Source organism: Argentina silus (assembly GCF_951799395.1).
Source record: "Argentina silus genome assembly, chromosome: 1".
Lineage (NCBI taxonomy): Eukaryota > Metazoa > Chordata > Actinopteri > Argentiniformes > Argentinidae > Argentina > Argentina silus.
In genome coordinates, this window is record NC_139655.1 from 18993301 (window position 1) to 19006121 (window position 12821).

The window sequence follows — 12821 nt, forward strand, 5'->3', positions numbered from 1 at the left end:
TGCTCTGTTGACAGGGGTGTATCAAGGTTGTATCAGCCAAGCGACTTGAGTGAAAAAGGCTGTTGTCTCCTAAATGACCTTCGGTTTTTGTATCTGCAAATGGATTCACCAAGCACAGTGTCAGGATAACAATAAGTGGCTTTCAGTGTCTATTAATGGGGTTTTGGAGTAGGCTGTGAGAAGCTTTGGCATCAAAGTGAAATATACAATTACATGCCTTGCAGAGAGCTTCACCTTTCCCTGTTGTGGGACTAAAATGAATTAATATATCATTTAAATTACAACCTGGCTCACACCCAGCCCGTAAATGTGTTTGAGGTAGACACCATGGCCTGCGAATGAACTCGTACAGGAGTCCTAGGTTATTGATACAGACTCATAGTTTGGACTTAAGATATTGTATATCTGGATCTCTTTTGGTCACTGTTGTTGTTCTTGTACCCTTGAGGAGAGCGAGTTGAGCCTCGCTTTTCCCCCATTAAAGGAGCCTTCCTAATAATCCTCCCTAATAATAACACAACCCCCCGAAATGGACTTGCAGTGTCGAACATGAGTTGTTGTGTTTCTGGATGCGTGCACAAATCGAAGAGGCAGAACCCAATGACAGAAAGGCAAAACATTGGTGAATCCACTCCCCCCAAACACCACTGGCGGTAGCAACATGTTTGCAAACCGATTGCCTCCTAAAGACCTCTTCACCCCCACTACCCTTGTACAAGTTTGTCTCCTGTTAAAAAAAAAAAAAAAGTAATTTTTCCATCTTCTAGCATTGTGACTGCCTATGGCCCCTGGTCCGAGCATTGATTACTTTATCTTATGATGACTGATGGATAGATGATTCACTTACTTAAACAAATGATTTGTTGTAAGTCGCTTTGGATAAAGGCGTCTGCTAAATGCCATAAATGTAAATGTAGAACACTCCATCTTAGAAAGCGCTTTTTTTCTGACCAAAACAAATTCATAAATGAAACATTTATAATCTTTCAAGGGATCTCAATCCCTGATCACTACCGATAAAACATCAACATCACAACCACTAGGAATCTTTTAGAACACTTAGATGTTACATACTGGACCTTTAAAAACACTATACATTATAAAGTATATAAGTGGATAGAGGAAATCAGAGAATTATTCAAGGTCTCTGTTGTACAAGGCACTGATACAGTACGCTTCAGTGTTATCACAGAGACAACACAGCGCTCTCTTCTCAAGTTTAATTCCAAAACTATGAGGACAGAAGCCAATAAAACTGAATTTCAATGTTCTTTTTGCTGCCTCGAATTGCAGTTTAACAATGTACTGTCAAGATGTCATATAGGTTTAAAAAGTTACTCTCAAAGTTACCAGCACTGCTCTTCTGAGTTCTGGAATAAGACATTTCTCCATACATACCTTGTTGAATCATTCTGTATCTCTTTTGCAGTTCCTGTTACTATAAATGTATAGTTTTACTGTAAATTACTATATCTCTGTCTTTGTGTGATTTTACCTGGCTGGTAAACGGCAGGAAAATCCCTCCACACTGCATTAACACTGGGTTGCCAAAGCTTTACAAGCCCACCATCCAGATATGTTATTTAAATATATTCATGCTCTCCTTCGTTTCCCTGTCCACTTATTAAACAATGCAGACTTGAATACGCTCAAGCCTGGTTGGTGGGACCATGGCAGATTATACAATAGAACTCCCCAGATGTACTAAGACCTAAACTCAGTCTGAATTCTGATTCTCTTACATCTACATTCTCCCAAAGCGTTCACTCACCCAAATGAGTGCACACTTCAGGGAGAAGGGATAACAATCTCAGGCAAAGGGTTTGTTTACTTCAGGGATGTTGATCTGGGTGACCTCTGTATGTTAAACCATGCAAGACGAATTCTAAATGCTGATGTAGGGTAACTGGGGACAATTATAATTTTTTTTGCAATTACTCAGAGACCACTCAACCTAGACAAGTTTTTTGATATCAGAAACGTACATACAGCATGTCTACTAATCAGTCATAAATGTGTAGGTCATTTGGATCACAGTATTCATTTTAATCCAAAAAGTTTGATGTTACATTTGCCTCTGTGAGTGAGGGCAATTCTAACAGTAGGCGGCAAGGTTTTGATCATTTTAATTTCACCTATAGCAATAAAATGTATGTTCTAATAGGATCGACAACTTTCTCTTGTGTTCAAACACTATATTGCATGGAGTACTAAACAACTTGCCTCCACTGTTATGTAAAACACTAGGAAATAGTTTTTGTGATAGCTGATATCTGTTGGTAGGCAAATGAGATGGATTTTTGTCCCCTGTCATCAGCTTCACATGTTGTATGTAACACGCTGACAGGGTACACCAAAAGTTTGTTGATGTATGTTTTGATTGGACGGGATTGGTAGAAAGCCCTTTTTTGATTGGACCCTTTTATGTGGTAAAAGTGTAAGCCCTCACGAAATACGCAAGGAATGGTGAATTTTGCATAGAATTATGTGATTGCAGTATGGGACAGTTTAATGGTGACAATATTTTGATCCTTGTCAAAAATAATATCTTAATTCTCTAAGTAACAAAACACAAAATTACATCTTAACTGGACCTCATGAACAGGTAGGCTAAGAGCCTCTAATTTAAAATAAGCCCATGCCCAGCCACAGACTGATTAGTGTGATTCACAGTGGTGGCAAATGTAGCGGTCACTTCCATCTGTGCATTCCTCATGTGCCCAGGTATTGCTCAACACTGTGTTACAATTGCCTCCAACCCTAGCAGCCATGACAAACCGTATGTGCTATCTAGCTGGTAACAATTCTGACACATGTCAATCATATCAATTTGTTGTCAATTTGTATGTTTGTGCACAGTTATATGTGTACCTATTTCTATGAGGTTAAAGGAAAGATTATCAGCTTTTATTTTAGGGTATTTGTGTATGTATTGTTTTCACCTTTTAGAAATGACAACGCTTTTTATACATAGTCCCCCTATTTCCCCTATAGAGCCAAGAGAAGAAAAAAATGCTTCAGTGTCCCATTACTTACGCAGGGCACTGTACACCCAGGAAATGGCCTTGATCCCCACTTCTGATGAGAAGTGAGGGGCGGCTGTGCAAAGAGAAACAACGTACGAGGTGGATGGGTTGGGGGGTGGATTTATGTTTATTGGCACACCTCCAAAGTAGGGCAAATGAATGCTGCTCCCCTTAGACTGAGCTGTTTAAGTCCATGGAAAGGGAGATTAGTGAGCAATGCTGGGAACCCTCTATGTGATTACTATTAGCATGAGTGCATCATTTGCGAGGAGAGATTTTGTCATTTGAGTCTTCAGGCAATCAGTGACATATAAATAATGTTAATAATGGCTTGTTAAAGATTGTTGCTAGTGGAGGGACTGGGGCCAACTAACCTTAACTGCCAGACGGTGGTTATAATTTGGAGGTTGGGGAATGGAAATTGATAAGGGGAAAGGAATGACCTGCCATTGTAAATTTTGTGTCGCAGAAATAAACAGTTTCGATCAATCATCAGTTGACATCTATGTAAATCATCAGTGGTCCCCTGGGCACAAAATAGACACTCCTAAGAGATATAATATAATATATAAGAGACTTCTTACCATTCATAACAGCCTCAACAAAAGCATCAAAGGATGCAAAACAGAACTGTGGTACTGTACTCCCACAACTTATCTCTCTACAGCTGGTCTGTCTCATCTCTTAATGTTCAGAATTTAGTAGGGAAAAAACATAAACATTCCATATTGGTCAAAGTGCAGCTCTCCAAAACAAAAGTGTTTCAGGGGGTGGCCAAGGGGGTGGGGGAGAGGGGGAAATGTTGGCCCCAGCCCATATTTTTTATTTTCCATTACTGGCGACCATACCAAATGTCCAACCCAGGGGGAGTGCAAGTTACCCTTCTGACCTGACATTCTAGTCCTTTAACCCCCACTCCTTACACACACACACACACACACACACACACACACACACACACACACACACACACACTCCTTCCAACTCTCAGTCGCATAATGAGAGCCAGGTTGGATTCAGAGGGTGTCTGCCTGTGTGCAGAGGACTGAGAATGCAATACCACCCATACTGCCATTGTACAGTTTACAAGTCTACCAATGCATGCATTAAATCTGTTGACGTTGTAATATTCTTTGGATGTGGATAGGAGGACTTTGTAATCCTTGGTTGAGCCTACAGTATGGCTAAGCTATCTGACTGCTGGATGGATTCCCACTTCCTGTTTATAGTTACATGAATATCACCCTCTGCATCATGTTCATGTATATTCAATAAATCTGTCCTCCCTGATCAGTCTTTTGTGAACAGGGATAGAAAAACTTGTCCAAAAAGTGCTGCACACACACACACACACGCACGCACGCACGCACGCACGCACGCACGCACGCACGCACGCACGCACGCACGCACGCACGCACGCACGCACGCACGCACGCACGCACGCACACACACACACACACAAACAGAGTCCAAAACCCTCCATCATGCTCTAGACACTATTCCCACGGTCGCCAGTTTATGCATGGAATACCGGACTTCACACAGCATTCTGTGGATGTCACATTGGCCCCAGGTGGGATCAGAAAACCCCACACTTTCTCACCCCTCTGGGACTTGAAACAAACTTTTGGGAACTGTTTGGGATCAAACTGTAGATGTAGATCAGATCATTTGAAAACCATACAGTATATAGCGGTCAAATGTGCAAGCCGATGATATGCCATCAGACTACATGCATAATTACATAATTGTTCTTATTGTTTAACCATTAAAGATGGTTAAACAAGGCCTCTTCTAACCTTTTCAAATAGTTTTTTGTTTTTAACATCCCTAGGACTCTATTTTCAGCTGGCGCAAAACGGACGCAGGTCCAAACACAGGCGTATTGGCAAGTTGTGTCGGCGGTAACAGGTGAAGTTACCACAGTACATTCAGTTGCACTGAAAAATTCTGACCTTGAAAATACCAATAATATTTTAGACACACGCCATAGTGCCACCGCCCGCGTTTGCAATAAGGCTGTTTTTTAACAGTTTTTTTAAAATATAGCCCTTAGTCTGTATTCATTCTGAAAGATAACCCTATTAGCTGGAAAACCTAATTAAGTTGAAAGTATAGTGGCTGCTGTGTCATACAAGCTAAATGTCATAATAACTGGATCTCATGTTAGGTCCTCCACATTGTGTAGGGATAATTATGATGTCTATTCAAGCACATGCACTGAAAGGATAGTCGTGCCTTACGATGCCTGTTTGCAGACAGCCTGTTGGGAGCTGTAAAAATGAGGTTGTAACTGAGTGTTAGAGGGTAGTAGTGATCATTAAACACCATTTAACCCCCAAACACTTTGCTGCCATAAAAGGTTTCCTTTCTAAGGTCGCTGATTTAATGGCTTTCACTGCTGGGGACCGATGGCCCAGGTCACTGCTGGCTAGAGTTTCACTGAGCTGCAGCTGAATCTGTTGGCACGTGTGAGAAGGCAAAAAGTACAGGCCCTTGAGCCCCCCAACACCACTGGACACCCCCACTACCTTCTCCTGTGTGTGTGTGTGTGTGTGTGTGTGTGTGTGTGTGTGTGTGTGTGTGTGTGTGTGTGTGTGTGCGTGTGCGTGCCTGCGTGCCTGTGTGCATGCGTGCGCGTGTGTGCGTGTATGCGTGTGCGTGTGCATGTGCATGTGCATGTGCATGTGCATGTGTGTGTTTTATCTTGTGTTCCATCAGAGAAGTGAGCCTTTTACTGATTTGAGCCCCCTTCCCTTTTAAAACTTCGGTCAGTACCATTTGGCTGGGAGATGGCAGAGAGGGGATTTTTAATGAGCTCATAGAGATTCTGCTACTTCCTCTCCAGACTGCTCGCTGCTAGCTATAGCTACCCCCCACAAGCCCTCTCCTCTATTCCCAGCCTTTGGAAACACAGTCTCCATTTCACCAGTGCCACTTTGTTTTCATAGCGAACCCAGGGGCCCTTTCCTGTGCAAAGCTACTTTCACTGCTTCCATCTCAAAATAAGCATTATTAGAATGGCGGTTAGCATTGTTGTTGTTATCATGGTTGTATATACAACCTATACAACATGACGAGAACTTCTATCTTCTTTCTTGCTTGGAGCTGTAGCATCAGTGCAGGATAACAATTATCTTAAAAATGAAAAAAAGAGTGCATTGCAGGATTAAGTGAGTGGGGAATGCAACACTGGTGTAGTGTATCACATATTGATAAGCACGCACCCACGCACACACACACACACAAAGCACATCACAGATGTGCGTAACACAATCCTCATAGAAATAGGTAGATATTGAAGATCTCCTTGTATACCCACTGATATAACCATTTTTAGTAACTTTCATTTATTGCCACAGTCATATTCTTGAGCAAAGACAAGAATCCAAGTGGACAACAAACTTTGAAAACAATGAACATATCTGTGGTAGCTAAGCATCCAAACATATAGAAGCAGAGGTAAGTGAGGCAGAACAAAGAAAAGAGAAAAGCAAATGGACTTGAAGGAGACCAAGGTCGGTAGAAAAGAGTGATGGATTCTTGGAACAAAGACAGCTCTTTGTCTGATGATTCTCGCTCTTCCTGCTTTCGAAATTATTGGAGAACACAAAACGATCTCAAAGTGCCATAACTGGATTTCCCTCGAAGGCCTAGTGGGGATGTGTGTGTGTGTGTGTGTGTGTGTGTGTGTGTGTGTCTGTGTGTGTGTGTGTGTGTGTGTGTGTGTGTGTGTGTGTGTCTGTGTCTGTGTGTGTTTGGGGGGGGTGATAGGGTCCCAAACCATTTCCATAAACGGACTTATGAAAACCATACGACACGCTCTGAGAAAGAAAGAAACACACAGACCAACGCACCTCCCCCAGCCCCCCAAGACTCTCTCTCTCTCTCTCTCTCTCTCTCTCTCTCTCTCACACACACACACACACACACACACACACACACACACACACACACACACACACACACACACTCACACATACACATACACATACAAAGCCACCCGCCTCTTCTAAAAACATACATTTCTTTTTTCAACTCCCTCCCTCTTCCCCTCCCTCCTACCCCTCCTGCCAATCCTCTGTTTCCCTCTACCTCCCTCCCTCTCTCTCTCTCTCTCCGAAATCTGGGGACAATCTGCAAGCACTCAACTCCGGCACAGAACTCTTTTAGCAGGGCAGAGTGTGGGCGCAGGACACAGAGAGGGAGAGAAAGGTTTGGATAGGTTAAGTCCAGATGAAGGGAGAGAAGTTCAGAAAGAAGACAGAAACAACAAAAGGAAGGGAAAAAACAACTACTGACAAACTCTAAAGGAGAGAGAGAAAATATAATTAAGTTGAGAGAGAGAGAGAGAGAGAGAGAGAGAGAGAGAGAGAGAGAGAGAGAGAGAGAGAGAGAGAGCGAGAGAGAGAGAGAGGGAGAGAAAGAGAAAAGACAGAGACAGCTGGAGAACTGAGCAAAGTGAAGAATGGGCTCTTCGGTGTGCTGTAGTGTGTTTCTCACCCTCTCTCTGCTGGGTCTGTACTGTGGAGTTCCCTCTGTGCTCTCCCAGGAGCTGAGGGAGCGTGACGCCCTGTGCAATGAAGAGGGCTGCTTTGTGGTCTACTTCCAACGCAAGACCTTCTTGGACTCCTGGCGGAGCTGCAAGGATAAGGGCGGCAACCTAGCCACCATCAAGCTCCAGAAGGAGGCTGACAGCATCGCAGCGCTCTTCTCCGGCGTGGAGCTAAGGGGCTCGCGCACCAACGTGAAGGTGTGGATTGGTTTGCAGAGGCAGCCCCGCCAGTGCACGGCCTCACGCCCACTCCGGGGTTTTTCGTGGACCACAGGAGACCAGGACACCCAGTACACCAACTGGCTGAGGGAGGACTCCCCCAATACCTGTTCTGCCCCGCGCTGTGTGGTCATGAGTTATAGCACGGCTGGCGGCGAGCAGCGTGACAATTTCAAGTGGCTGGACGGGTCATGCTCTGTGCCAGTGGATGGTTACCTGTGCCGCTTCACCTATAAGGGTATGTGCCCAGCTGTGTGGAGTGAAGGTGGTGGAAATGCTCTCTATAGTACCCCATTTAGCCTCCTCAGTACCCTCCTCACCCATGTGCCCTTTGGCTCAGTGGCTGCGGTGCCCTGCCCGGCGGGCACCAAAGAGCAGCAGTCTGTGTTGTGTATGCTGAGGGAGGATGGCACAGTAGGGTGGTCGAGAGATGCCCCACTCTGCTCTGATGTCCCAGAGAACAGCTGGTGTGACGGGGACAACAGAGGATGTGAGCACATCTGCAGAGAGGCTGGAACCCACTACTACTGTGAGTGCTCTGAGGGTTACCAGCTAGGGGAGGATGGCGAGAGCTGCATCCCGGCCGACACCTGCCATGGGGCACCCTGCGAGTTTGAATGCCTTCCCCTGCCAGACGGCTACCGCTGTGCCTGCCCCGAGGGCTACATGCTGGCCCCAGATGAGCGTGGCTGCCTGGACGTGGACGAGTGTCTCCAGAGCCCCTGTGAGCAACTGTGTGTGAATGCGCCTGGGACCTTTGAGTGTCGCTGCCGTGAGGGCTACAGGCCGGATGAGGAGGGCGAGTGTGACGATGTGGATGAGTGTATGGGGGACCCATGTGAGCATGCCTGTGAGAACACCCCGGGTTCCCATATCTGTCACTGTCACCTAGGCTTTTCCCCGCTGCCTGAGGACCACAGCCGCTGCCAGGACACTGACGAGTGCCAGATCCCGGGGACCTGTGAGCAGATGTGCGTCAACTACGAGGGCGGCTTTGAGTGTTACTGTGAAGAGGGCTACCAGCTAATGTCAGACCATTTTTCCTGCAGGCGGATCGTAGAGGGTGAGGATCTGCCCACTGCCACCCCCTCTTACCCCTGGGTCACCCATCACCCTGACCCCATGTGGGACCCCCGGGACCCAGTATACCGCTGGACCCCCCACCAGACTAACACTGACTGGCCAACAGAGGATGATTCCCTGGACTGGCTGACTGACCCCCCCAGGATTGAGAGTGATGTGATCTGGGTCACCAGTGCACCCCAGGAAGAGCCTGCCTTCAACCCAGGCCAGGCACCCTCCACGGCAGAGACAGTGGATGAGGTGGAGGAGTACCCAGACTGGGAGAAACCTGCCTTCAACCCAGCCCAGGCACCCTCTACGGCAGAGACAGTGGATGAGGTGGAGGAGTACCCAGACTGGGAGAAACCTGCCTTCAACCCAGCCCAGGCACCCTCTACGGCAGAGACAGTGGATGAGGTGGAGGAGTACCCAGACTGGGAGAAACCTGCCTTCAACCCAGCCCAGGCACCTACCATGGCAGAGACAATGGATGAGGTGGAGGAGTACCCAGACTGGGAGAAACCTGCCTTCAACCCAGCCCAGGCACCTACCATGGCAGAGACAATGGATGAGGTGGAGGAGTACCCAGACTGGCAGAAACCTGCCTTCAACCCAGCCCAGGCACCCCCCACGGCAGAGACAGTGGATGAGGTGGAGGAGTACACAGACTGGAACACCATGAATTGGAGAGTCCCTGAGTCCAGTCCCAGTCCCACTGATACACCTACCCCAACCCCAACTCCCATGACTGATTGGTATGAAGAAGAGGAGGACGAGACCACCACCAGTCCCTCAGCCCTTCCCACCTCCACTGTGTCCGGAGGGGCATGGAACTGGTTCTGGTTAAGCCCCATCCCTGCCAGCCAAGACCCAGGGCGTACCACCCTCTGGCATTGGAAGGATATCCCAACATCTGAATATGACGATGAGGTGGTCGCTGACCTCACCACCACACCAAGTTCCTCACAGTTCAATATGAAAGTGGTAGAGGTGGGGGAGAAGGGGGATGAGGATTATGAGAGGGTGGAATCCCCCCCAGCTCAGGAAACCACCTCCCTACCTCGCCTGACCGCCCTCACCCCCCCAGGGCAGGGTGTGGTGGTGGATGAGATGGTACCTGAGGGGGACGGCAGCAATCAGAAGCAGGGTGGCAGCTGGCTCCTGGTGGGTCTGCTGGTGCCCCTGTGTATCTTCATTGTGGTAATGGTGGCACTGGGCATCGTGTACTGCACCCGCTGCGCTGTCCAGCCGCGCAACAAGAGTGCCACCGACTGCTACCATTGGATCTCTGGTGCACATGACAAGCAGGGCGCGCCCAGTTCCAGTGTTAAACAGTCTCACGTCTAAGCAGACACCACTGAATAAGAGAGACAGACTTGTATATAGGTAAACTCTATAGATTAAAGTTTTATAGCTAAGGAGAGAAGAGCGGGTTATCAAGAAGCTAAGAGGGCGAGGACCTGTTGTTCTTTATCTGCCTCCCATTGCCATCCACTGCCACTTTTATAATTCTTTGAACACTTGGATGTTTCTATGGAATATCGGTTGAAAGAGGAGAAAAAATACATTACATTTTGCAAACCACTAATCCTTTTTTTGGGGTGCTTGGGTACAATGTGTGGTCGAAACTGCATTAATCTTACACTGACCTCACAGCACAAGATCTAATTGCTATATGATTGCACTATTGGGTCAATAAAATACCATCCATTGGAGAATACTACATCTGGTTATATCTACGGATGGTTGTGGGAATATAACGTCAATACCTGTATATACTCAGTGCCATCTAAAGGCACTAGTAAAGTACTGTACGGTATCTTTTCTTCAGTCACTGAAACTTGAGTCAATGAGTGTGAGTGTTTCATGCAAATGTTTAAATACTCAATTGAGCTCACTCCCAAAGCGTGACTATTTTTGTCAACTATGTTAACAGTGCATCACATGTGGCTTTTATTTACTTCAAAAGTCGGTGAAAGGAGACTGTGTGTAAAGGCCAGTTTGAAGGACAAAATACATTTTTGCGACTGCAAATCAACAAATTATGCAAGCATGACTGTCAAAACATGCTGTACGGGAGAGTAATCACTTGGATATTATTGTGCAGATGCTTGTTGTGTATCGGAAAGAATCAATCCACAGACCAAAACATTGAATACTTATGTATATATCTGTTTGTGTGTTTTTGAAATGTCATACTTGTAGCAATCATGTGTCTTGAGAAACATTCTTTAATTATCAATGGTCTAGACTTTAGAAAATGTGTTAGCGTCAGTAAGATTCCATGAAGTGCCTTTTGTTTGATAGTACACATAATCCTCTGACATATTCTGAAGAATGTCTGTTTGTCCAAGGGGATGTTTTCTTCCATTCAACTCCAATTAAAGAGCTCTCCTCTCGCCCACATTCCTCACAAGGGGTTAGAGTGCAGATGTTCCTATTGCATAGGGACTGAAATAAGGTCACAGGCTGCTGGTTGACTTAGCATTGACCTTGTTAGCAAACGTGATCTTTAGCATTGACCTTGTTAGCAAACGGTGATCTTTCATATGCTCCTCAACCCCATGTCACATAACTCTTTAGCACACCCCAAACCCCATTGTCACAGACCAACCCTTAACATGCTATGGACTTTGGCCATGGTATCCCACCTCCCAACTTTTTGAAGACAGAAGGCAATGCGCCCCCTCAAGGAATTTTGAAAGTAACTGCAGCCTTCATTCAGGGATGGCTAATGTATGACAATCATTTATCTTCTCCATAATCACTCATGAGATGTGCTTTTGGATCTAATGACTGTGAAATTATGTCTGGTGCCTTTTCATTTTTGTTATCTGTTACGTTTTAAGTAATTGTTAATTAAAATGTTATGCTAAGGGTTTCATTGATGTTCATGTCTTGTTTTAGTGGATCCCAGTGTAATCGTGTCTGATACAGTGCTGCGCTTGCATTTCCTGTAATATTTCCTAGCAAATCACAGTAAGCAATTCCATGAAGCAAACAAAGTGGCCGATATGGGTGTAAATAAGTTGTAATTAGTCCATCAAAGCTGTTAGGGGTGGGAAATGGTTCATAAACAAAACAAAACAGTCCTATTAGGAACAGTCCCCCATACCCAGGCAGTGTTTGTGTGTGTGTGTGTGTGTGTGTGTGTGTGTGTGTGTGTGTGTGTGTGTGTGTGTGTGTGTGTGTGTGTGTGTGTGTGTGTGTGTGTCAAAACTGGCAGGGGAGAATTCTGATTGTACACTAATGGAATGTGCTAATCAGAAACAGGCTGAGAGTAGCTCAGAGGGGGTCTTTCTCTGTGCTTTGACACAGGGCCATTTCCCTCTCATATGGTCACCCCTCACTGGGGGCCTTGTCCATGGCATGTTGCTCAACTACCTTGGGCTATCTGTGCTAGAGATCTCTTTCTTCATTTCTGTGCCACTGACTGCAACAATCGTCCCCCAGAGGGAAAGCTCACTTTCCTGGGATCAGTGTATTGGTTTGGCTCCTCGATTGCCCTAGAAGTTTAGACACAGCAGGGTTGTGTTGTGATATATGAGGTATGAACGCTTCCTTAACGATGTAGGGACAAAGGGCAGTTTGGTTAGCTACTCTGCCTGCTGCAATGCTTTGGTACATCTGTCTCACTAATCACATGGTTATGCAATCCTGGGCTATGTTGAAAGAATGGACAGATGCACAGGAATTCAATATTGTCGATTGAGTTATTAAAAACAAAATGTTCACAAATTGTAATCAAGTAAAAGTGGAACAAATAATAGCAATTGACAGTACTGAAATAACTGAAAGGTGTTATTTTCCTAGTCTGCAATTACCTGTTATGCCTGTCAAAATCTCTGCCCATCATATCTAAGGGTGTAGTCTGTTTCCAAAACAGAGTGAAATCCAGACAGATTGTGCACTCAACCTTTTACATATGCACATGTTCTTTTTCACTTACCCTCAATATT

General features: G+C 45.6%; 1 protein-coding gene across 1 annotated transcript; it reads left to right on the plus strand.

Annotated features, from left to right (window-relative positions):
- The first annotated feature begins 7207 nt into the window (after window positions 1-7207).
- On the plus strand, window positions 7208-11746 carry cd248a (CD248 molecule, endosialin a). Its single transcript, XM_083669557.1, has one exon. The coding sequence runs from the start codon at window positions 7495-7497 to the stop codon at window positions 10207-10209; it is 2715 nt and encodes a 904-aa protein (XP_083525683.1). The 5' UTR covers window positions 7208-7494; the 3' UTR covers window positions 10210-11746.
- The last annotated feature ends 1075 nt before the right edge of the window (window positions 11747-12821 follow it).